The 26,988-nt window shown below is 42.5% G+C and overlaps 1 protein-coding gene across 9 annotated transcripts; it reads right to left on the minus strand.

Moving 5' to 3' along the window:
* Positions 1–872: 872 nt before the first annotated feature.
* On the minus strand, positions 873–26,933 carry GLYR1 (glyoxylate reductase 1 homolog). 9 transcript variants are annotated; one of them, XM_075105836.1, is made up of 18 exons: positions 26,827–26,899; positions 26,077–26,206; positions 25,860–25,952; positions 24,661–24,697; positions 23,461–23,540; positions 16,983–17,121; positions 16,147–16,389; positions 13,023–13,109; positions 12,039–12,095; positions 10,897–10,947; positions 10,707–10,780; positions 8,754–8,853; positions 7,486–7,596; positions 7,082–7,183; positions 5,847–6,009; positions 5,250–5,429; positions 4,625–4,749; positions 873–4,270 (listed from the first exon to the last, which is right to left on the minus strand). In XM_075105836.1, exons 6-18 carry the CDS (start codon positions 17,067–17,069, stop codon positions 4,196–4,198), a joined length of 1,455 nt encoding a protein of 484 aa, XP_074961937.1. In that variant the 5' UTR covers positions 17,070–17,121; positions 23,461–23,540; positions 24,661–24,697; positions 25,860–25,952; positions 26,077–26,206; positions 26,827–26,899; the 3' UTR covers positions 873–4,195. The 9 variants fall into 9 exon arrangements, with proteins under 9 accessions (XP_074961937.1, XP_074961936.1, XP_074961938.1 ...); XM_075105835.1 differs by lacking the exon at positions 25,860–25,952; XM_075105837.1 differs by lacking the exon at positions 26,077–26,206 and having other exon boundaries at positions 26,827–26,888.
* Between the last annotated feature and the right edge of the window lie 55 nt (positions 26,934–26,988).

Raw genomic sequence — 26,988 nt, forward strand, 5'->3', positions numbered from 1 at the left:
AGAAGTTTCAACAGTTTACTCTCAAAATTCTGAAATCAAAATGAATTTATTCCGGCACTGAAGTCTTTCCATTGATTTTGGTGGGTTCGTTCCTGCAGCAGACATACTGCGGGCGAGCGGCGGCCAAGCGAACAGCATCATCATCTTCACCACGGCTGGAAGAGAACGTGTTATTCATTCACAGAGCAGGTAAAGCTTCTGATACTGCCAGTTTCTGCTGCGAGCACGCCACCGACTCAGCGGCCTTGCTCCACCACATTCTGCACTGCTTTTAATCATAGTGCTAAAACTGAATCTTCCTCACTTTAGCACCTGTAATTCACTTTAACTGAAGGACACCATTAAACAGTACTAGACCATTATGCCTCAGTACATGAACACCTACTGTTATTCAACCACAAACACTGCCCGGATCATCAAAAAGCAATGCTCTGGAGGTTGCAAACACTTCAGTGAAGAGAGCTTGTCTTGGAAAACACCACTTGCTGCTGAGTGAGTGCTCAAAAAAACGCCAATGCTAGAAGGAAGCTCCAGACAGACCAACTGGGCCACCAGGCCCCCAACACTAGAAGTCATCAACACCAGAAGCTTCCCAGACCTCCATCTCTCATCATTCTCTGCTTTAAAACTAAGCCTTCGTCCTCAGATCAGTCCAGAAGCATACAGCCCCTCTGCGTGTGGAGGCTGGAATTTCTCTGAATTCAACCTCTATAATGCCTGACAAGATCAGGCTTCTGCAACAACCAGAATGCTCTCGAGCATGCTGCTGTTTTCCCAGCAACACTGATTTTTTTTTTTGTTTTGAGGAATGCACATATTTCTTTAATGCCACAATACAGGTTTGATAGGCTTTAGAAACTGCTGCAAGAACATTGTGTTACCAAGAAAGGTTTTTATTCTTTTTGCCAGTAGCTTTGTTAATTGCACAAAAAAATTTTTGTTTTGCCATTTACACATTTTCACACATCCTATTCTGAATGACAAACGTTAATTAAAAACAAGGCAAAAAAATAAAAATTCACAACCTTAATTAACTATAGGATCTATCATCGAGGAAAAAAGAAACTGCTTTTCTTACAAGCTTTTCACAAGTGTCACATTTTGTCTTTAAAAAGGAGGGAGTCAAAAAAAGCAAATCGCTAAAACAGAAATCCTCATAAAAATGAACTTTACAGAATTGTCAACAATATTAAGACAACATTGACTAGCCAGTTTTATTAGAGCATCTCTCAATCCACAGCTTCCCCCCCTTCCCTCCCCCAAAATCTCACGCCTAGGAACAGATTAAGATCCATGTTCAGAGGCTACAGACATAAATACAAGAATCCGAGTGAGACTGACAGAGTCAATCTCAAACGGCATCTGAAAGAGTCTGGTTTTCACCATTTCCATCCCTCCTCCTCACTTGACATCCACTTCAGAGCTCTCGGTCTCCTTCTGCTCCTCCTCGGCATACCTGTGATTGTACAGCTGGCTGGGCAGCACCGCATCCTCCAGCCACTCTAAATCCACCTACCTCACCATAAAGCTGCAGTCAGACTTTCCCGGGATAAATTACAGTGTTTAACTAGTCCGCACCTGCCACTCCCACATAAATAATGATCTGCATTTTGAGAACTACAGTATTTCTGGAAAACAAAACCTGCAGCAGTGAGTCACCTAGGGAGTGGTTCTCCCTCTCACAAATACGGCTCTTTGAATTCACTATGAAATACACGTCACAGGACTTGAGAGCTCCTTTTGTATTCTCACTCTGTCCAGAGGCACCACAAAGTAAAAACGAGGGAGATCCTCCATTACCTTTTCTCAGACCCAGTCACCAAGAGACCTCCGCAGGGACAGGTCTGGGATACTGCCGCACTGCCTCAGCACAGTTCCACTCTCAGCTGGAACTGAGACAGTACCTCCCTCTTCCTCCCAGGTGGTTTCTTACACTATTAAACCTGTGGTCTTATCTCCTGCCCCCAAAAAACAACAATCTCCCCCAGATGCCCTCAATACACAATTCATGTAAGTGATTTATTAACTGCAGCATGTTTAACCAAGGACTCCTGATGCTAACAGCTGAGTTCTTCTGGATGGGGGAAGCGCAAGTATGTCAAAAGCAGGCTAATGGCTGGATATCCTGGGTAGTTACATGTGCCTTTAATATGAATATCTACATGCAGGGTGACAGTTGCACTGCCAAAGAAACATGTATGTATAACTAGTACTGCTGACATAGCACTGACAAACAGGCAAAGTGATGTCTAACAGATCTATTACTAGATGTTCACCACAGGACATAATGCATAACACAATATTAGCCCACAAATTATAGTGATCACAGGAGGTGAAATATTCAAAGTAACATTTACAGCATTAGGCGTTAGATGTCATGATGCATAATGAGTATCTGATACACTCTGTTTCTTAATAAGGTGCCCCTGAACCATATGCACGTGCTGCACAAAGCAGGATTGGTAGAAGTCCTAACCCAGAGGAAAATTTTCCTACATAGCTATTAAGCTCCTAGAAAAATAAGTCGGTGGGAGGGACAGACCTCACGGATTTAAAGGAACATGGTCTAATTTGAATTTGCCTTCTTTCCTTTCAGAATCCCAACCCAAGGGAGGAGATTGTGCCACTGAGAAGTGATTTTGGCCAATAAAGTTTCTTACTGGCATTTTGCTAACTATCAAATCTAAAATGCAAGAACCCTCCTAAAAGGCTAATACTGAGAACAATTTTTAAAAAAGCCCACAAACAAACACACTCTGCATTTTTAGAGAGACAGGCATACTTTGGACTCTGGGTTGCTCTGCTATCAACACTGAGAGCATCTCTACTCTCTAGCCTTGGCATCTGCAGTACAAGTCCCATGTTTCTAGACTACAGCGCAGAAGTGGTCTTAGCCTCCCATTTTATTTACTAGTCTTTCTAAAAGTTGGTATCTGGCCACAAGCAGAATCACAGGTACAGGGAAAAGTCTCATGCTGTGCTAGTGTTGTACCCAGAGTAGTAACACAAAGAACATGTATGGAAAATCTGACATGTATAAAGATCACTAATCAGTACACAAAAATATCCCTGTGAGGTAGGTAATCATCACCCACTCTAAAGATGGGCAAACAGGCTAAGAGATATAGTGACCATGCACAGGCCAGAGAAAAGAGCTAAGGATTCTCAGTCTCTTGGCTCTACGGTCACTCTTCTCACCCCTTTCAGGTTCATCACTCTGCTTGTGACACTGCTACAATCCAAGACACCTTTGCAATTACTGACTACAATGGTTAAAAAAAAAGGCAAGAAGTAAAGCAACACAAGCTAAGGCCAGGAGCAACCACGAGGTTCGTTCCTTCCCCAAATAAAATATCTCTGGCCCAGTTTTAAGCTATACGTTTTTCCTGCAGTTTTCTATGCAAACTTTATCTTCAATGCTGTTTGTGGGATGGGCATCTGTGATTAGCCTTTTAGGAGGCTCACTTACACTGGCATTCTCTCCTTTTCAGTAAGGTTTGTGTTCCCTAAGCTATAGTTGTCTGTACAGGGGAAGACATGGATGCAATCTGTTCTTCTTAACAGTACAAGGAATTCCTCCATCAAGGTGCTGGGGAGGTGGAGGTTTAAAAAGAAACAGAGTCAAGACAGCGTTGCATGCAACCCCATTACCTTCTGGAACTGCCATTCTCCTCCATGGGAGGTGCTTTGTTCTCTAACAGTGGCTGATTAACAGGAATGCTCCTCACCTTACTCGAGACCATGGACTTTAGTGATATTCACAGGTAGATGGGATGTATGTCACCTGTCCCCTTGATGCAGAGACTCCAACACACGCGTTATTTCACAGCAAAGGAGAAAAGGGATCGTTAGAAACAGCATCTTGGACAAGCATACAAAGAGGAAAATAAAAGCAGCCAAGCAGCAGATTTCTGGCAGAGTTGCCTCAGAGCTTCTGAACAAGCCGCCACTGTTCTGTTCCACGACTGTCAGTGCATGGCATGGATTTTTCTAATTAGACTGCAACAATCCGAGCCCCCTCCTCCCGCCCTTCTGCTACCAGGGGAAGGCTCACCGCAGCAGCTGCCTCCGTGGCAGGTCTCAAAGTCTGTGTATAAAAGGAAATGGAGAGACAGAGATGGACTGGTCCAGAGTTAAAACCCAGTATCATAATATTAATCAATAATCATAGTATTGACAGTAAGAACGGTGCAGCCTAGTGGATGTAGGCCCTGTACACTGCAGACATGTCGTTGTCTGATTGGTCCAATGCTTTTGCTCGTTTATAGACCTAGAGAAGAGAAATTAGAAAAGGATCAGTGCCTGCTCTTGTGCGAAGCCTTTCCCTAGCAGAAAAATTACTTCGCTGACCATTGCAAACCAGAGAACTGCATAGTATGTCAAGTAATTAGAGCAGCGCAGATCAGAACACACCAGGTTTTGTAGAGGCCATCTGTGTTTACTGATGTGACATTCTAAGGGCTTCTACAAAACAAACCCAATTCCATCCTAGTCAAAATACATTTCAATCGCTGTTCTCTTGCCTTAGAGATGACATAATTCTCAGATTTTTGTCTCTTGTTGACAAATGGCTCTACTGAAGAAATGCTGAGTAACACGTATCTGAACACTGAACAGCTCTCACCTCATTGGCAGCAGCTGCCATGGGAGTTGGGTGGTTGACAGAATCGCCCAGTGCAATAGCTAATCTAAGATCCTTCTGTATGTATTTCAGGTAGAAATCAGGTTTAAAGTTTCCTTGCAAGATATCTGTAAAGAGGAATGCGTGCAAAAAATAAGCAAGACATAAGAAAATCAAGCCCACGCTGCAAGGGCCTGCAATTCAACACCAAACTTCCCTTTCCCATGCTGATCACCAGGAACACTGCTTTTAGATCTTCTGTTTCTCTGCTGTCTATCTTCATCTGGCCACAGCAGACAGTGTCACTACTGCCCACTGACAAAGTGAGCTCAAATTTCTAAGCAGCTTGCCCTCCATTTCACTTATTACCCTGCCCCAATGAAATCCTCACTGTGAACTGAAGTCCTAAGCAGGCTGTAGACAATGCAGAGCTTGGGGTGGATTCTCAGAAGCCCTGGCTATGAAGGGGAAGGAATGGAACTCAGCTCTTCATTTCCAGAATGCTTAAAATACCCAGGTTCCCAAGGTGATGAAGATGGGATGGTTATCTTCTCCCTTCTACCATTATCTGAAATGCTGCCAGGTTGTGACAAACATCCTATAATAAAACAATATAAGAGAACTTTACTTTGGCACTTCTGGTCCAGGAAGATGCTGGCAAGTTGTCCCTGATTGAGGATATCCAGAAGGGTCTGTTGGGACTGGCCAGTCACTTGAGCCAAAGTCAGTCCTTCTGCTATCGTTGCCATGAAGCTGCCTTGGACCATGTTCACAATCAGCATCATCTTGGCAGCATTGCCTACTTCACCTGGGAGCGAGACATACCATTGGGCATTCCTCCAGAAGAGATACAGCAGCCTTGCTCCCCCATCCCACACAGTATTAGCACTACTAGACTCTCTTCATATCAAGCACTTGGCAGCTCTTCTCTCCTCTGAAAGGCTTCAGAAAACTTACCCGTTTTCCAAGCACTCAAAGGAAGAGAGAAATCATAACAAAGTATGATTTAAAATAAAAAGCATCACAGATCCTCCAAAATAAGGCAGTATTCAAAAAAGAAAACTTAGGCTGGAGGCTCTGAAACTGGTCAAGTTCCATAAGAGTTCCCCTACTGCCCAAGGAGACAAGAAACAGATGACACATATGTGTCTCAGACTCCTTGCTGGAATTCCCAGTCCTTGCATGAACTAAGAAACTGCTGTCAGGCCCTTTGCGTTTCAATTACCTAGGAAAAAAGAGGTCTTTCCCATTGCCTGGAAACAGCTACTGCAGTCCTCATATAAACCTCTGTCACCAGCTGCCAGGATCACAAGCATCCCATCATTAGATAGCTGCTGATTTCCTGAGACCGGTGCTTCCAAAAAGCGACCACCCCGGGACACTATCACCTGGAAAAAGAACAACTCTGGTTAGATGTGCATGAACAGCATGCACCAATGCTGAGTAGGCAGCACAGCAGGAACATTGTTTAGGGAATTCTTGTGCCTGAGGACAGAATTTTAAAGCAGAACAGATCTCTCAGACATATAAACATGAGAGGAAAGCACTAACATGTGATGCACTGCATCCTGCAAAGGGTACTCAAGACCAAAAGTTGCCCACACATTCTAGCAAGAGTTTCCTGCACACACCACTGCTGTGCAAGTTTTAAACAACTGATGTGCTTTTGTCATGGCACCCTGTAGTGGCTAAGGAACCAGTGCTGATGCTGCACATGTGGTGTAGGAATCCCAGAAAATTGACTTGTAGTATTTTCCCCCCTTCATCGCATAGAGAAAAGGCCTCTGACAGATGTCTTCAGCCAGAGGTTTACTAAGATGTATGACTCTTCATTCTCCAGATTCACATTACACACTACTGCATCACCAATATGTCTGCTTAGATCTTCACCAGAACTAGCTCCCCTTCCTCATGCAACACCACACACTGCCCTCAGGGCAGAGGATAACAATGAAGATGCCAAAGAGGAAATCAAAGATAACACGTCAGAACACTTCTACAGAAATCCTCTCTATAATATTTCTATAGAATGAAACATGAAGGCATTATTTTTCCCCAACCAGAATATTTTAAATACACAGATTATGCATTTCATCAATTTAAGGACAGTTATTAATCCAGACAGTGCTTTCTTCTCCAGTTTGCTACAGAACACCAATCTGGCTATAAATGCTTCTTAATGGATCAAAATTTCGTTGGCTGTTTGCATTGGCACCAGCTAACAGCCCTACCAAATCTGCAGGCTTTGCTGTTATCACCAGGGAACATCTCATCCAACTTTGTTTGCTGGTCAAGATTTGACAATTTATTTTGTCTTATTTGCATGGGACCTTAGTGTCTCCTAAAAGAAGCCCAAAAATCTTCAGAAGCATCTTTATTATCAACTGCTTACCACAGCAACAAGAACTGCAGTACTGCTGCTGAATCACAGAGTTTAGAAGTTCAGTTCAACGTGATTACCTGGGCCAACTCTGTGACTGTATCTGCATCCACGGTGGACATATCCACGTAACACTTCCCTGGGCGAATACCCTGCAACACTCCACTCGGACCAAGTACCAGCTGTGGGGAACAGAAGAGCGGTAAAGCAATAGGGTGTCTGCAAAGAAACTCCAATCCTGCAGGACAGCAGTTCAAGAAAGCCTGGCACTGCAGTGGAAGATTCCTAGAGGGATATCAAAACCTATCCCCCAGGGATTATTTTTAGAAGTACAGTTTTTGTTGGGACATTTATTTTTACATGGCTGCACTGTCCAGCATCTACAATGACCCAGGCTTCCATGGTTACTAGGAATCAGAACTGGCATTCAGTGACTGTATCTCGTAGTCTAGCTGGTGGAGGAAAAATAAGAGCTAATCCTTACATCCTTTGCTGCTTTTGGATCTGATACACAGGCAAAGGTGATGTCACAGGTGGAGACAACTTCAGCGGGGGTTCTTCCCAGCCGTGCCCCCTCCTGGATGAACAAATCACACTGCAAAAGTCACAAATCCAAGCATAAGAAAAATTAAGTCAAGAACAAATGGGTTCTCTAGCATTTTGCTGAAACAAGCTACTGCTAGACCCAACTCAAAAGGAGTCAGGCATATTAATTACAGAGCAACTGGGCTGTCTTCTGTTGGTTTGAACACACACATGCGTACACACACTCTTTTGCAGCTTTTTCTGAAACCTCAAGTGAAGAACTTCAAAACAAAGACACAGGAAAAGAGAACGCTTAGGTGAAATAAGAGACTGAATGTTGTGGTTTTTGGAGGAGAGATGAGGGGCAAAAACTGGTAAACAGTCACAGCAAAAGGTGTTACTGGACAGTAAGCAGTTGAGACTAATGTGTTTTAGTGGGCTACTGCTTCAAAAATCTTAGCTCCTTCTTACCCTATCCCCTCATACCACCCATTCTTTGCAGATTAAAAAAAAGTATTTTAATCCTTTTTAACAAAGTAACCATGGTGCCCTTCTCGCCTTTGATATTCCACAATATCATCTGAATACCACATCTCCCCCAGTTACATACTTTTCCTCCTGCACTACAAAGAATACCAGTGGCTAGCATATAAATGCAATGTAAGCTTCATTTTCACTTTGAATATACCTATGAAACCCTTCACATCCTGGTCTTATGACACAGCAGGTTTTCAACAGAACCTTTATTACCGCAACATGAACAGTGCCAATTGCTGTGTAGATGAAGCTGTGATGAAGCTGTGGTCAAGCAGTGCATCTTACTACACCTCTCCTAGGACCAGCTCCCCAGCACTTGCTCTTTTTGTCCAGCTCCATGACATGACGACTTGGCTATTTACATCCACCTTGACACTGCATTCCTCAACACATATAGAAGGTTGTAATTTTTCTGGCAACTCTCTCATCTCATACAAAATAGCAACAGAGCGGGACTTTTCACATAAGAGTGACCATACTAGGACAGACTACAGCTTCATCTACTCAAAAGTGGCCATCAACAAGCACCTAGGAATAACAGAACAAGGTGGCAAGCATACACTTGTGTTTCTTTGGCATCCTCTCCCAGGCACCACTGACTGGTGACTCCAGGCCTCCCTGAGCTAGGGGGTTAGAAACTACATGTTTAGAAAAGGTTAAGTATCATCTGTACCTTAAGGACATGCCTACCTTCTCAGCAGTCCGGTTCCAGACAGTGACGGTGTGACCCATCTTCAGTAAGTTGGAGACAATGCCACTTCCCATCAGGCCAAGACCCAGAAATCCTATCCTGAGGGGAAGAGATAAACATTAGTGCAACAGAAAGCAACTGATGTCTGCCTCTCATCGTCATGGAAATGATGAAGAGCAAACCATAGAGCATCACCAGCAAAAAAAAATCCCAAAACCACAGCAAAATCAAATATGTTCCACTGTGGCCACAGCTAGAATGGGCAGATACTGAGCTTTAAAAGCAAGCTGGTATTTATTTTGCTTACCAAGCATCCCTAACAATGTCCTGAAGGAAGTCTTTTGTCTGCTTCAGAAAACTACCTAAATATTAGAAGTTTGGGTGGGGTTGGTTTGTTTGTTTGTTTGGGGGGTGGGGTGGGTTGGGTTGGTTGGTTTGTTTCGTTTTACAAAAATTACTGCTCTTGTGATTTCTGTTGCCAGGCACTGCCTTACTGAAGATAAAGGGAACATGTAATTAGAGAAGCACCTGCTAATCTCTAATCTGCTGATTTTTAAACTAAGTCACATGTACAATGACTTGCTTACACTATTAAATGATACATTGCAATCTCTATTTTAATAAAGCCCAGCAAGGACTACTGGGCTAAGCATCACACACAGACCAAAGATCTAGTCCCTGCTCTACAAGTGCGATTTTGGACAGACGCAGAAAGAAAGGAAGTAATAGGCCAGTACAGGTCACCATGAGCGACAACACAATAGTCCCATACACCAGCTACCTTCCCCCATGCCTTCCTCCCCCCACCCACCAAAGCTGGCAAAGGTTTTGCTCCCCTCTTCAAGAAAAAGACAATGTGCTACCAAGTCCCACCCCTGCAGTTACCTGCAACAGGAATTCCTTTGCAGTCATTGCTGCAAGGATCCTTTTATACATCATGCAGCCAGTTACATACCAAAACCACAATTCTAGTAGAGGTTCTGAAGTGTTCAGTTACACGTCTGATGTAACTTCACAACACAATCTCTCTGGCAATTCCCCAATTAATTCTTCAGACTTCGCCACACTACAGATGCACTGTGGCTTTTGCAAGCCACCTGCACTCTCCCAGCTAGACATGCTGCCTTTTATCAGAGCAAACTAATTTACACAGGTCAGAGCAAGTCACTACAGGCTCCTTAAACAGCCCAAAAAAGGTCCACCTATTTTCAAGCCTCTAAAACAGAGGAGATATTCTTTCTCTCCCTAATCCACTTCTGAGCCACACTTTCCTGAGAGACTGTTTTACCTGAACAGCTTCATTATTATTTTCGTTCCCCTGGAGTACAGTTGAGAACTGACATCCCATGAGAACGACCCCAACGGCAAACAGCAAGCTGTGGCCTGAACTCAATTTGAACAGAGCGGAAGTTACAGAGTGAAACAGGAAGCCCAAGTTAGGCTTCTCTCACTCTAGAAAGGAGAAGGGGGATGTTACAAGAAACCAGAAGGCTCACATGCTACACAGCAAAGCTCTTTTGCTGGGAGAACACGCCTCCCTCTTCCTCTTGTCTTGTACATGCTCAGGAGAGTGATTAAACAACCCCAGTCAACTGCCAGGCACTACCGGAGAAAGATACCCCTTTATCTTTCTGCCTCATATAGCATTCAGAAATACTGCTGCTTAATGTTCTGCAGTATGCCCTACAGGAAAAGGGCAACAGCAGAAAAGCCCTGAGTTGCAAATGTATCCAGACCTTATTCTGAATTTTTTATACTGTACAACCCCTGTTTGTTTTTAGCTGCCCCCCTGCCCCCCAAATCAGAGTTTCACACAAGGACAGAGGAGATCTGTAGTTAGAGGGAAACGTTAGGTTTATTTATTCTCAGTGACAAGCTGGACAATGACTGCACGTATGAGCTGGGAAGGAGAAAAAGGAAGGGAAATGGCTGAAGTGCGTTGGAGATCTTACTTTTTGTCTGTAGGCGTGATACTGCCATTGACTGCTGTGCTGTCTGCTGCCTGGATGGAGGTGGATCCTGTTTCCTGGGGGGAGGGGTCGGAGGAGAGGGGAGAAAAATAAAATAGAGTGCACAGCTCTGGAGGAACTGCGAGCCCTCATGATGATAAGGAAAAACCATCAAAACCAAAATTTGCCTTACCTCCTCACAAACCTTCAGCTTCTTTGTGATGGCTTGATAGCAGACAGCAGGCTGTATGGAGAAGACAAAGCATTCAGGGGAAGGACAGTGTGGATATGCTCTGCTGAGCAAACAGACCATACCCTTGTTACACAAACAGGCAGCTCATCCAGCCACTACCATCTGCAAAGCAGGAAAACTCTCAAGCTTCCCCCAATGGGAGAAAATAAAACAAAAAACCTATTGCAACGTACTAAGCTCTCCTTTCCCACTCTGCTGCAGCCATTCAGCCTGTCTTCTGATATAGATACTGCAAACTCCTTTCTGTAGTTCACGTGACAGGCTCCTCTAGAGGCAAGGATCCAGGGCATTCCTACTCTCACATTTGGCCCAAAGAAAACAGAGATCTCTTAAGCCTGCCGTAGAGCACCTCACCTCATATCTATGCTCAGTATGTGAATACAGCTGTGGAAGCAAAATCTTCTTGTTAATATGAGAAAGCACGTGGCTTTCAACAAACATTATGGCAAAGGCTGCTCCTTCCCATGCTGCTTATTGTGAGCTTGTCTAGATTAAAACCGCTAGCTGCTCTTAATCCTTCTGGCTCTGCCCAGACCCTCAGCTGGATAGAAATCCTTTTTCATTTAATTTGATCTTTCCTTTTCTTCCTGATGTTCACTGCTGAAGATAAAATCCTGCAAGGCTTCTGACTCTCAGGAGGTAAATTGGCTATATTTTACATGAAGCTTTTCTAGTCCTGGAAATTCTCCTGCCATATTCGGTTAATTGACAAGTTCATCCAGATAAAGGAACTGGTAGGACAACCAGAGACAATCAAACAGGGTTTTTAAACAGAAGCACAGCTTTGCCTACACCTCAGTGTTCAATGTACAGAATTTACTACAACAGATTTGTCAAATCGTGGTGCTCGATAACCTTTAATCACTTAAACTATTCACTATACTCAATGCTAAATCATTCTAAACCTTAAGGTTAGGAAGTAACTGAACTACAAGATTGTACGTGAGAATCTAATTGCCACTAGCCCCCAAAGAACAACATTTCAGAGCTCTTTACGTATACTCCTTTTACTCAGTCCCTGCAAAGGTCAAGATGCCAAGATAGACAGACCAGTAGAATGATCCTGTCTGCCAAATCCTCACCTTCTCTGTCTGGCTCAGCAGGAAGTGATGAAAGTGTGGATCACTGTCCTTCACAGGCTACAAAGAGAGAAAGTACAGGCTCAGAAACATTCCCAGAGAGCTCCTGAGCAACCACAGCACAATTCCCTTGTTCTCCCAAGCTGCATAAGAACAACATCTTAAGGTGGAAAATAGAAAATGTATCAGCTATATCAAGCAGCCTGTTTCAATTAAGCCATTTACATTATGTCTCACTCTCAAAACCAAAGCCATTTGAGTCAATTTCCTCATTTTGGACATCTGTAGAAAACCCAAGGAAGATTATGAGCAAGATTAACGTGGGAGGAAGAGATCTTGCATCCTGCTTCTTCTTCCCCCCAAGGGAATGAAAACACTGATTTTCCAGCTTCCAAGGAACTCCTTGAAACAGCATTCTGGGAAGTGGCTGGAGATTACACCTACTACTGTCACGTGCTAGGCAAACCCATGTTAACAGCAACAAGGACTGTAGGCCCAGGTATCTCACATCCCTGATGAGCATCATACACACTAGCCCAGAGTCACACTGCTCTTACTCTGCTTTAGTGATCACTTATTTAATGCACAAAAATGAAAGGTTTCCAAAACCTGCATATGAATTAAATTAAACCACCCCACACAACTATATGCAGGCAGGGAGAGACTAACCCACATCATCTCCTCCAGTTTGGGGAAGCCAGTCCCAGAAATACTTTTGAAACAAGAATTGCAAAAATGAGTGCAGCAAGTTAAGCGTCAATTTGCAAATGGTTCAACAAAGACTGAAATCTCACTTCCCAGCATATTTCTTAATTGCCCAGGATATTGTCTAGCTTTGTTACACTACAGAACAATATAACCAGAGTGTCTTATTTCGTTCCTACAGGAGGAAGAGATGATCTCGCTATTTTACAGCCCAGACAAAAGGTTCCAGATTTGCTTCCACAAACTCAATTCCTAGATCACATATGTTGTAAAGTTTCTCACCTCACTGACGCTTGGCGGCCATTTAAATCCAGCCACTGTTCCAGTCATCACTCTCTTCACTGTACTTGACTCTGGAATTGTGAGGTCCTGAGGAGACAGAAGGAGGATCAGAGAGAGTTTACAACCTGGCTCAGTGACTGGCCACAGCACATTTATCATATGAGCACAGATACAGAGCTCTGAAAATCACTTCAAATGCCTTCCATTTCACATGCCTTTCCATGAAGACTTCATATTTAAACACACAGTCCATTATCAACACAGGCAAGGTGAACACATGAACTGCCAATGAAAGAATTCAACCAGTTGCAGCTTCTGGAGAGTCCATTCTTCGTACGTAGGTGGAACCATTGCACTTGTGTAATCATGCAAAGAGCAGAGAAGCAAAATGAACACACTTGATCCAGCATTTTCCTCTGGTGGATCCAAAAAGCTACACAAATGGGTGAAGAATATCACCACAGTCAGATGTCTGAACTCTTCAAATCCTCCACTGTCAAAAAAAGTAGCCTACCTGTTAACAGGAGTACCTTCAAAGCCTGAGGCCGACAGCCACATCTGCTCAAGTTTGCAGAATCCATGAGACAGAAACCGATACATGGACTGCCCCATTCACTCAACAGGCCCTGATTTGTAATGTCATGATAATACTTCACACATCGGGTTTTTTTACTGTTGAGCAGATCTTTCTTATTTCCCCAAGATACATAGGTTAAAATAGGTCTTTATACTATACGTTATGGACATATGCTATTGACATATAGGTCTTTGTGCTACATGAAGAGAATGTGCAGGACTTCTGCTTAGTATGTTATCTTCCTGAAATGAGGGTTCAGAAATGGAATCACATTATCTCCCCTCCAAAACTACTTCCTGAAAACGCACAATATACCTTAAGTGTCCACACAGAACTACAAAAGAAGAGCACTATTTGCAAAACTGGTAAGAGCAAGACTCCTGGAGGTAACCCAGATTGATGCAACTGCCTCATATGTTAGCAGGGACAATTTAGACATCAGTCTCCAACCTTAAAGTGCATTTTAGTCTAGGGAGAGCCTTGCACACTAAAATTCTCTCCTTAGAGACCATGCTGCTGTTTCAACTGGTAAAGCATGGAAAGCCTGCTCGGATACCTATAAAGTCATGTTGGTCCTTTGAAAATATTCACATAAGCTTAAAAATGAGAGTATCTGAATGATCATGTATGCCTACAGAGCATTTCTAGATAGAGCACACCTCAGCAACAACTGGATCCTTGAATTTTGTGCATCCTTATTACTTGGAAGGCCAGAATTTGGACTCTGACAGGGCAAAAACCCCCAAATCCCAACCATGCAGTAATTCAGGATAGCAACATAAATGTGTTATAACCTAGGGCTAAAAATTCAGGGAAGTTATGACAACCAGGCAAGACAACAACAGAATTTTAGAATTATTTCACAGGCTGAAAAATAGTATTAAGGCAGTACTGTTGTATTTTCATGGCAATTTCTTTAATTCTCATGAAAAGCTATAGTCAGAATAGTCAGAAGCTATAAGGCTACTTTCCTCCACTAGGCTACTTATTCTCGTGGTCTGTGGCCAGACATTTATCACATAGCTGGCCACCTCTTTGTGAGAAGCTGTTTAAAACCACTCCACTTGCAATTTATCAGTAAAATAATTTCTACTACCACAGTTAACTCACTCAAAGCGCTCTGATGCCCTGAGGTAGCTAACACAGTAAAATCTAAGCATGCAAAATGTCAGCATGATCAGAATTCTCTCAGCCATTAGTTTTGATCAATTTTGAAATTAATCTAGCTCAAAGACACAAAAGCATTTTGCAAGTGGTGAAGTAAAAAAAAGTCCCATGGCTTATTGTAACAGAAATACGTGAAGATACAATATGCTCATAGCAAGACACTTTGGAAAGTGAAAGTCTGTTGCTGGTGTTTTCCTGCATCAGTAAAGTCACAAGTTCTGCAATTATTAGCAAGAATTCACAAATGTGCATCCACTCCTCCTCTCCTTCAACTCCCCCCAAATGGAGAAACTGACGGGCTCTGTTGTACAGCCTGATTTAACAGAAGCTAGCTCTGGGGGAGGAAAGAAAAAAAAAAGCCAGTATTTCCTTCATATCTGAGATGATCAGCTTCATTTTACTACATCAAGAAAGAGTTTGCTGTTCAACCAGTGAAGGCAAATCCATTCACAGTTTTGGAGATCAAAGACTACCATCTTGACTTGCATCCTGAAGTGCACTGAAAGCAAAGATTATTAAGCAGAGCATAACGTGATCCCTCTGAAGCACAGGTGAGCAAGCAGGCTGCTGCATGGTGTATCAGCTGAAGTCTCCCAATGGTCTTCAGGTGTAGTTTCCAATGGAGCATGTGCATTGTAATAATCCACTGAAATAACTATCCATTTGGAAAAGGAAGATCTGGACCAGAACAACGAGTTCCACAATAAATAAAAAGGCTGGAAATCTAGATGAGGGTAGACAAAGTATTGGTGGCTACCATTAGTGCCACAACATCCAGAAATAACAGTGGAGTATGGGAACAAAATAAATGCTCCAAGGTCAGGCCTTTATAATGGAGGATGGCAACATATCCCATAGCACAGAAGCTGAAATGAATACAATTAATTCTTCTGGTAGATTCCCCAGTTTACAAGAGTTTCTTCTTTAAGCCCTACCCCTTAAGAATATCCCACCCTCTGTAAAAACCGAGGGTGAAGTCAACTGACTACTGATCAATTAATCATACAAAGTAGATGAGATGAGAGAAGTCAGGAATCAGATGAAGACCCACATCTCTTGACTAATCCTTCCCACACAAAATGAGCTTGACGGATGGCAAGATGAAAGGTGGAATCTCGCAATACAGCTCTCAAAGCCCTCTCAAAGATACGAATAGAGCCACTCAAAATCACTAACTGGTAAAAATTACAGGAAGAATCAACAATACGCTTGCCAAAGGTATCAGGCAGCCAAATGGTCTAGAAGTAGTAACACGGAACAGCTTAAAAAACCCTGATACTGAACCGACTCTTCCTGTTGGCCTGTTAGTCAAGGTGCCAGTCAAGCCTAGAGTCCATCTGCAAAGTCCACAGGGCACTGGCGGACATGCACAACACAAACCTTCTCATCCTTGGGTGGACGCCCCCGCTTTCGGGGGCTCTGATCCTGGGTTCTTTTCAAAGGTGATTTTGATCCTCTCTCTGATGATACAGAAGAGACCCTCTTTTTTCCTTCCTCTGTGCCCTTCTTCAACTTCCCTTCAGACAAACTGGCTTTGCGTTTCTCTTCACCAGCAGACTGCTTGCCTCTTTCTTCACTGGAATTACGCCGATTCTTCTCTTCATTGGAGTTATGGGAAGAAGCCTGAGAGATTACAGAACAGAAGATTGTAAGGAAAGAAGAGAAGAGCTGGAATGATTTTCATGCAAAACCAAGGACATGAAGGGCCCTGTGCTGATTACTATCAAGCAAAACAACAGCACAGAAACTTGAGAACTAGATATTTGTTAGCCCTTTGAAGTTGGTGAGTGAAGTTCCTGGTTAGTTCTCCTGCAAAAACTTATCAGTTCAGGTAAATGAGTAACAGAACAGGCGACTTGAAGACTTGCTGGGAATGCATGTGCATATACGGGCTTCCAGTATAGTAATGACAAGATAAGGAGACATCAAATTCTAGCCCAAGACTTGACTGTTTTATCAAATTATCATAAGCAGATCAATTAGCCTCTTCAGTTTCTCCATCGGTTTAACAACATTTTTTCCCACCAAGCAAGACTGAATGGGGAAGAAGAGAGGATAGGGAGAGAAGAAAGACAACACGACCAAAGGAATGAAAACGAATCCCTCCTCAACTTGCCAGAGGCAACAAGCTCCTTTCACATAAAACACACCTGACCATCATTCACGCACACAGTAAAAAAGTTTTGATGCACACAGTAAAAAAGAACCCAACTCACCTGGTCCTTGCCTTTGGTTTTTCTAAGAAACTCCTCTACCGCATCCACGGCTTGTTGGAAGCGCTTACCCTTGTTAATCTTTATCATTTCCTCTTTGTGAGCGTGATACGGCTTCAGCTGCTCCACTTTGATCCAAGCACTAGAAACAAACAGAAAAGTTAGTTATATTCTCTAAACAGCAACTTTCTCAACCATCCCACTTTTAGAAACACACAGATATGCCTTTTTTTCTCCAGAGCAACTGATGATAGCAGCCCAAACTCACTTCCTTTCTACAACGTGAAGGGCTGCAATTTCTGCATTCACTGAGAACTTTCACTGATAACTTTCTTCTGGCATTTTTACTTGGTTTCTCTCCTAATTTTTATATCCTCTCATGCTAGCAGCACTCCACTGTAACCTTTATCCATATTCTCTATCAGCAAGACAGCTTTTGGATGTGATCATAGGTACTTGTTTAGAACAAAAGCGGTCTAGTGACTGCTTTTGTATCACCAGACGGAACACCCACAGTCACATGCCTCCATAAGGCAGCCAATAACAGGAATCTGCTCCAGAGGTAGTTGAAAGTTGAGGCCACATAACAATTCTAAGCCATCAATCTCTTGTTCAAGCATACTGTGCACATACAAGTGCCTGCAAAAACTGGAGGAAAAAACCAAAATTATGTATCTCACAATAGAGTTGATCATAAATAAAGTGACTGCAAACACCACAGCTCATTGCTGAACGTATTTCTGATGTACCTTGATATTCTGCATGAGAACAACATTTTGCTTGTGAGGAAAAAGAACTGTTTTCTTCAGCGTTGATATTTTAAGATAAACTAGTAGAGTAGCAGAGTATTAACCTGACTGCAGTCCTATGAGGAAACTCAAATGACTTCCCTGTTTCCACTGCTGCTAAATAGGACTACCTGACATCTACCAAATGGTTAAGTGGTCAAGTACTGGGTGACAACTCCACTTCAGGCTGACAAGCTCTTCTACCACTCCTTCACTGCGGCTTAGGGGAATGCCTTTGCTTTCAACATTCTTTATGGCTCCCGCAGAGATTAGACTACCTTCCTCTCCCCAGATTCAAGCCCAGGCTTATCACTCACACTGTTACAAAGCTATTTTGATCCTACTGAAAACAGACCTATATAAGTTTTAGAAAAGCTTTTCCTGAGCTAGAATGGCCAACAGTGCTTCTTAGCATACAGCAGCCCAGTAAACTAACTGTAACTTACTCTAAGTGTACTTACACAGTAAAAACCAGTCAAACTGATCTCCCCTGGTCCCAAAGCATCTTTATGTTACAAACAGTAACTAGCCACGATTATAGGTTTTAAATATTCTCCAGTGCAGTCTAGTTCCTGCAAGCAGGTGAAGTGGTTTAATAGCTGCCTTTTCAGACACTGTAAGCATCATGTCATACAGCTAAACTGAACATAAGTGCAAAAAACAAGACCCACAATAATAACAAAAAGACGAAGATGAAGACGAAGTAAAATGCTTTGCTGGATCTTGCTTGTCCTCTCTTCACAAAGTAGTAAAGCCGAGTAAACTCTTTAAAACTTCATGGAGATCTTTCTCTTCACTGGCATTTGCCATTGTTTGTAGTCAGGAATCAACTTGCTTAAGGCAGACTGAAACTTTTTGGGTCGCATTTGGAGAGATGAGGCCTCCTGCTAGAACTAACTGCAAAAAATGCTAGCATTCTCTCCACGCTGCCAGTATAGCCTACACCATGATTCCACCCTAGACTGGAAGTAGAACCAGTACCTCTTTTACATGCAAAGCTGAATCCTTTTGCTTAGTTTACATCTTCTTCATAACAACTGAGCTAAGGTAATATAACAAGTCAAATAATTACTTTCAGACTAGACCCTGTCCTCCAGCAGCTGTTCAGAGAATCCCTCCTAGCTGCCCGCACTTTATAGTGAAACATATCTTAAAATTCTCTTATACTGTAAAGCTCTTCTGTGTGGCACTCAGTGAAAAAGCATTCCTAGGTACTAGACAACATCAGCTCCTGAGAAGCCCTTCCAATATGTATATAAAGGAAACAAAATTTCAGAGTACATTATAACAAAGCATGTTAAACATTGTTGCCAAATTTGAATTGCTACATAAAAATAACTTTTTTCCTATTAAGGCATTCTCTTACGTTTCTGCACATTCTATCCTTCCTCACTGCACGTGTCCAATAGCTTCCTTTCTCATTACTTTTCTTTGGTATGGAGAAAGTCTGAAGCGCAAAGCTTTCTGACTCCTGGCTTCAAAAGTACATCTTGGCACTTGTGATCCCCCAGAACAAAGAGCTAGAGATCTCAGAGACAAACTAGTAAGTGAAAAAAAGTATTAAATGCTGTCTCAGGGTTAAAAATAAATTTAAAAAAAAAAAAAAAGAAAACCAAAATTTTAAAAATCAGTCTTTTCCAGTTTATCCTTTGTGTGTCATCTACCTGAACAACATTCTATAAGAGATGAGCATGCCTTCTGACACCAGATGTCCATAAAGCATTTGTGTGCAATGTTTCAAACACTAGAAAATGAAAGACCTTTCCACCAAACAAATTTATTCATATTTATACACAAGATCTCCCTCTGTTAAGCAATAACCTCAAAGCCAATGAAGGCCAATATTTAGATAAGAGGTCTCTAGGATGCAGCATATAAAAGGAACTACTATTTCTCTCCTGACTCAGCAAAGAATTAGTGCCCTAGGAAAGCATTAGTGACATTACACTACTGAAGGTGCCATATTTAGGAAGAAATTGTATTCATACTGCTGCACAGAGTCATCTGGTATCTGTAAAGAATGGGCTAAATGGAAAGTGAAAGATGTAAAAAAGACACATATTATTAATGGGTTCCTCTGCTCATTTCTCCATGCCCTTTCACATCCCCTCCAAAGTATCATTCTTATAAAACCACTACTCATGTAAAATCCATGTTATATTAATGAACAACAATCAGAATGCTTGTAAAGCAGAGGTCAGTACAAATGTGACACGGAGCTGCATGGAAAATAGTGGCACAGAAGAGATGCATCCAGAGATACCTGCTTCAGATCTGTGATAGAAGTTTAGCACAGGCAAGACGACCTTAAAAACCCCAACTTTCTAGCCACTCTATCCACTGGGATAATTTACCTAACTGAGAAACACCAGCAACATAAACTAACCCTCTGCCAGCTTAGCCTACACCCTGTGGCTCCTCAGATTGCCAGAGTACCACATCCAACACCTGGCAAACTTTAAGCAAGAGTTTTCTGATGTCATGACCTGAAAGAACATTTTAGAAAGACTACCTCCAGAAACTTCTCTCTCCTTGGAAACCAGGGAGAACAGTGGCAGAAGAAGACGGTAGGTGTTTCCATCCCAACAGGATATGGAGGATGGGGAAGGCAACAAGTGCTGTGCTAAAATCACTGTGCCTGATGGAAACAGGCTGCAGATTATTATACTTACCTTGGATTGCAAGCTTCCTTCAATTTTTCCTTAATATATCAAGTCAGGAAGTCCCCCTTGACCCAACCACATTTAGTGAGAAGATTTAGTTTTGTACTGATGCTTCAGAAAGGTGCTATGAGTAAGAATGGACTGCTCCAGCTTCCTAATAAGACCTTGATATAAGGTCTAATAAGGCCTAATAAGACTTGCAAGACTATTTGGCTATGCCAGAATATCTAAGGAGGGAACAGGGTGAGATGAGAGGTCAATGTGTTTGTACACACATTTCTGATGACTGCAGGACTCTCCCTAGTACTTCTATGAAACATAGTAGAACGATACCTTCAAAGCAATGCTTTTTTTAGTTTTGACAATGTTACAATGAATTCCCAAGCAGGCCATGAAATGTAAGAATATTTTGAACTGGATGAAGCACACCAAGAGAGTCACGGGCAGGGAATCCTTATCTTCCAGAAAATCATTTACTTTGAAAGTGACAGAAGCAACTAACTCCACCAACACAATAAACGTAAGGAGCACAGAACTCAGAAGAAACTTTATCAAAAAACAGGTCTTAGAGTACACTCTGAATGCACTCATGCTCTCACTTTTATGTCTTTGGCCAAAACTACTTACAGCCTTCCAGTTAATATATTTCCTTAGTCACTGCAGCACAACACTGGGCCAGTAAACATTAGTATTCAATTCAGAGGGAAAAAACACCGGCATTTTTTTCTGTGCTGTATCCTAAGCTATTCAGGATTTCACAAATAACCAAAACCTATCTATTCACTACATCAAAACAAACTCATTGGTATGTTTTTGTTCACCCATCCACTCCGCTCAGATACATGCACACCAGTTCTTACCTCTAAGCAGCTTTCTCCTTAATCTTTGGTATGGCAAACTGGAGCCACGCAAGTCAGGAGGAAACAATTTTTAATTAGGCTGAAACAGTGGCATTTCTGGCCACAGCGGTCACCTGGGTTTCCTCAGAAGAAGATAAGAGCTATCAAATCTGAGATTGCCTACCCATCGACAGACTGGCTGGCAATCACCCTCAGAGGTTTGAGAGAGGGATTCTACCCAGCAATGAGCATCACCTTCACCTCACACACACTGGACAGTAGGCAAATAGCTTATATCCAGATCCTCACCTGTTAAACCTTGACAGAGTAAGGCAATAATAGAAGTGCTGTAAAAATGGATCAGTGGTATAGTAATGTCACCTTACAAACTTCAAGGTGGCAGAAAGAGCGAAGTACTAGTAAACAGAAGCAACGTGCACTAGAAAATCAGTATGAGTCAGTGTATTCATCACACGGACTGCAGTCAGTGATGGAGCTTTGCATCCTCCTATTCATCATGCTGTTCATCATGAAGAGTAGTGACATTTTGTCAGTTACGTATTTCCACTTACTGTTTACACACACCTAGAAAAAAAGTGTTTGCAAAACACACTAGTTTACTTGCACAAAATATGTAAAAGGATTTTCTCTTATTGCTTACATTTTAAGTGAAATAATTTAAATCCTTCCTGATTTTGTTCATTGATTACACGCAAAGGTAAGGATTTTTGTCAAGCAGCACACCCTTTTTAAAGTTCCAAATTAGAACAGAACAGACACAGAAGCTTCTCTCTCTTCTGTCTATCAATATTATTTTAAAAGAAGAACAAAAAGGATGATATTTATTTCTATTTGGTTTTCAGGTAGGACATGCCAGTCAAAGCAAGCAAATTTCTAAACCATCATTTTCTAGCAGGAAATTATTACATTTTACAAGCTGGATACGGGGGAGTGAGAGAGACACACAACAACAACCACACTACTTTACTGTGCCAGACAACTGGATTTTCCCTAGCCAGAGCTCTAGAATGGTGTAATAAATCCCAATTATCTTGCAGCTCTGAACTCTTCATTTGCAATCATGCTGCTAATCTCAGCTACAGTACCCCAGACATAGGACCACTTTTCCCAAACTTGACTGAATACAAAATATCTCTTGCAATACAAATCTGTATTTGATTCAATAACGTGAAATACAAGAAATGAGAACAAACAATCAGGATAGAAACAGTCAAATCTCAACTTTTAGAACTTGATTAGCACAAATAACCATGTTTAACAATACCACCACCACAAAAACCACTCTGTTCCCATATCAGCCTTCACCTGCCTTACATTACTGGAGATCCAACAAACATTCCTATTAATATACAGCATTCACTTCTACTCCATCAAGTTTAGATCTCAGTTGCTAAATGGCAAATTATTTTTAAGTATTGAGCAAAAGTAATTTAGCAGTTGAAAATCATTTCTGTAAGAAACATCCATTAAACGGTCTCAGTTCTTGTTACATTTTTTCCAAAAAGTAAAAGGCTTTCTACTCTTCTGCAGATATTTATAACGTCCTCCCTCACTGCATGACTTAACACAAAATAGCAGGAAATAAAGGGAAAAACTGAAAAATTAGCAAAATTTTCAGTTTCGTTAAATACCCATGTTCTCAGGTTTTTGGTTTTTTTTCCTCTTTGTAAGTATCTAAGTCTAAGACAACTATGATTTTGTATGCATGTTTGGAATCAATAAATTCTGCCTTGCAAAAGGATAGTCTACAACAGTTGGCTTTCCTACACTGCCAAGTCTTCCCAAAGCACAGCAAGAATTTTTCAGTCATTAGGTATGACAGTATATTCTTTTAGAAATGGCAAGCATACAGCTGTTTTATTTTTCTGGCAGAAAAACAAATGAATACTCTTAGCTGTACCTTTCTCATACACGGTTACACGCTAAAATCTAACCCAGCCATGTCACACCTACTCCCCTAAAAACAGCAAGCTACTAAGTCTTTACAGTCTTCATACACCCATGTGAGTGCTACAGCATGAAATAATAGCTGATTTTTTTTTTTGCATATAGATCAAAAGACAATCTTCTGCAAAGCTACACTGCACTGTGTTAGTAAATATTTCTTCCATGAAAGATCCATATTATATGGCACAGTATTTTCACCGGATGAATACAAGCAGGTACATACTGATCTTCTGTTCCAAAAAACTTCACAAAGAAGCACTTTTTTCCACGAGGTTTCTTCAGATCTTTAGGTGGATTAACAATCTGAAGGTGATTAGAAGTGAAAGTTAAAAAGCACATAATGAAAATTTATACTCTGTGATTCTACTGTCATGTCACCTACAGCTATTGTAGATTTATTTTTATTTTTAATCTAATTTGGAAGAGAACTTGAATCTGCTGTAAGTCTTTCAAATAAATATGCATTCCCTTGGATATGGGTACGCTGCAGCGGCAGAGTGAAAAAGTACCCAAACTCCACAGACACAACACTATATCCTTAGCAAGGTTTTCTTCTCCCTATCCCCAGTAGATAAGCTAGCAATCTTTTTTAAAATTTAGGAAGCCAATGGCATTAATAAAAGTTTGCTCCACCTAGGTAACTTTTAAAATTTACATTTAAAGCTTTGCCTTTACTCCCAGAATAGATGGTTTATAAAGTTTAAAATATTAGTAGAGAGAAAAGCTGTCATTCAGTTACACAGGTGACACCTGAAAGACTACATGGGAGCCTGGACTTAACTTGGTCCAATACGAAACCAAATGTTCATGGTTGTCACTCACGCTGACAACACTTTTCCCTGCCGCACGCTGTTATTGCAGCATGCTTAGTCCTCAGATCTACACGAAAAAAAAGTTCTTCCAGAGAAGTAGAAATAATAAAAAATGGTGCATATAATTCAAATTTTAAAAATATTTGTGGCCTTTCATCAGAAAAAAAACTATTGAAACCAGAAAAGAAAGTTTAACTAATCCCTACCCCCACAATTTATTACTCAAAAAACATAGCTCTAAACCAGTATCTTGAGAAACCAGATTCTTTATTATTTAACACAGTGCATTTAACCAATTTGCTATGGGAGGAAAGAAACCTGTCTTGCAAAAAAGTCATAGGGATTAAATAACTAATTCTGAGAAACACAATTAGTTCCAGAGCTGGATGAACTGCTGTTGCTTTTCATTCCACCTGAACTAACAGCTGTTAGTGACCGGCTGAACTTCTAGACCAAGTAAAGCCCTAAACTGGTTCACAGTTCAGATTTGTGGAGTATACATTTAAAAAAAAATTAATCGTTAACTGAAATATTTTCAGGCAAAAGGAAAAAGCAAAAACAAACAAAAAACAAGAAAGCAATAATAAAAATAAAAACAAACCGAACCTCACCTTTCCTGGCCATGGAGGATACCGGCCCAGCTTCCCCCTGGAGGAAAAAAAAAATATTAGGCACTAAAACCAGAGAAAAAACAACCATCCCATGTCTATCTTTTTGCATTACATTACAGTTTTCATATTAAGAGAGTTACAACTTACAGGCAAAACCTACCATGAAAGGCAAGGTGCCCAGCTGACACAAAAGCATTATATTGTTAGACATCTGCACCTAAACTAAGCTTCTAAACACTACGCATGAACTCGCTGGACTATCAGAATTTAAGTGATCAGAACAGCAGCATAGTTACTGCCTGGAAGATACAGTGCTATAGTGCTTATTACTCTGTGAGACTGGACATTCCCTCACAAGGAACTGAAAAAAAGTATTGATGCAGGCAATTGAACCTGGAAGTTCAGATTGGTAACTTATGTCCATCTGGACAGAACGGTCTAGTGAGCAGAGCAGCAACCAATTTCCAGCTTGGAGAGCTGAGATTCTTGGAAGTTCTCACAGGAAAGCATTAATGGCAGGACCCCCTGAGCAGGTGTTCCATTATCACTTTCTTCAGGCACTCACCACCACAGTAAGACATGCTAAAGATATAAGTGCTAAAGATATAAAAGAGCCATAAGAAAGGCAGAAAAGTTTATTTCCTACACTTGTAAATGTTTCCATTACAAAAACTACACAAAACTATTTCTTCACAGAGGAGGAGGAGAGACATTAGACTTAGCCCTCACCACAGTGGCATTATCATTATCTTAGCCTTATCATTTAGGCCACAGTACTCTCACAAAACCTTATCAGTCATTGTCTTGCATGAGACTGGCAAAGAACCTGTGGAGCTCCTGAACCAGCTCCTGAACCAAAAATCCTCAGCAAGCAGCACTGGGGCCCCTCCTGAAATGGCAATTCTACGCAGGCAATTCAGTAGCCATGGTCAGGAAGGAACGCTGCCACAAGCTGTAACCATGACCATGTCTCATATTTGACACCTCCATTGTACTGAACAAGACATTCAACAAAGCTTTTAATATGTTGCCATCTTATTGTTACAGTTCTTCTGTGATGGCTCGAGGGATAGTACTCGTCTAGGTTGTCATGTACAAAACTAAAGCAGGATAATCTGCATTCCAACACTGAGAGCAGTGCACTCCCCAAAACCTCATTTGAAAAAATCATTTGCTAAAAGGAACCAATCTTTACTTACTTTGCTATATAAATTAGACAACTTCACAGCACTGTCAATTTTTCAGATGAGAAACTGCAGTTGTCACAGCCTGGAGCACGCACTTCTTTTTATCTGGGATATAAATATAAATGCATGCACTTGCGTGTTGGGGATTAGCTATTTCTTGCAAGCCCTAGCAGGACACCCTAGCCTATCAAGTACAGTAGAGCCTATGGATTTAAAAATCAGCGCTTACAGGGCTCGATGGAATCCCCTCAGTTCTCCTGATCAGGAAATGCAAAATCACAGCGCTCTGACTATTTGAGGGTAAAACCGGTGTGACAAGGGGAAATGGCTTCTGTGAGCTTCAACAGGGACACCCTAACCTGCAAAAAAAGTGTTGTTTTCCCGGATTGCCGTGTTGCTTCATTAAAACACTACCAAGAAAAGGTACCGTTGCTCTTCCTAATCGCCTACTAACTTATTTATGTGCCTTCTCACCCGCCTTGGAAGGAGACCGTATTTCCAACCAAGCCCCTCAGCGATCGCCCCTCTGCCCCGCTCCCCTCGCCCCCCTCCCTCTTACACAGGTTCTTCTATGCGCCGCCTCCCAGTAGCCTCCGGTGCCGGCCCGACTAAGGGCCAGGCCTGCCCCCCCTCGCCCGCTCCGGCCCAGCCCCGCGGCCCGAGGGACGGCGGCGGCGAAACCCGCCGACCGAGCCGCGGCACCGCCGCCGCCTGCCCTGCCAAGCCCCTCCCTCCCCGTAGCCGTACCTCGGAGGCCCCTGCGGATACAGGGTGACAACGCTCGGCCCGGCCCGGCTCCCGCCGCGTCGCGCTCCCCCGGGCCGGACACAGCCCCACTGCCGCCGCCCCACCCGCGCGTCTACTGCCACGGGCGGAGCCTCGGCCTCGTTCCTCAAGAATCGTCTACCCTGCCGTCCACCGGCGCCCGCCGCGCCGCGCCACCCCGCCCCGCTGCCGCCCGGCCCGCGCCGTCACTCACCACACCAGGTCTCCGAGCCTCAGGCTCACGGCCGCCATCTTACCGACAGAGCTACCAGCCGCACCGCGCAGGGCCTGCTGGGACAGGACGGCACCCGCCGCGGGGGGGGGGGGGGGGGGGGGAGCGGCACCGGCGATTGGGCGGCCCCCGTCACGTGGGCAC

This window comes from Phalacrocorax aristotelis, chromosome 10 (assembly GCF_949628215.1).
Source record: "Phalacrocorax aristotelis chromosome 10, bGulAri2.1, whole genome shotgun sequence".
Taxonomy (NCBI): domain Eukaryota; kingdom Metazoa; phylum Chordata; class Aves; order Suliformes; family Phalacrocoracidae; genus Phalacrocorax; species Phalacrocorax aristotelis.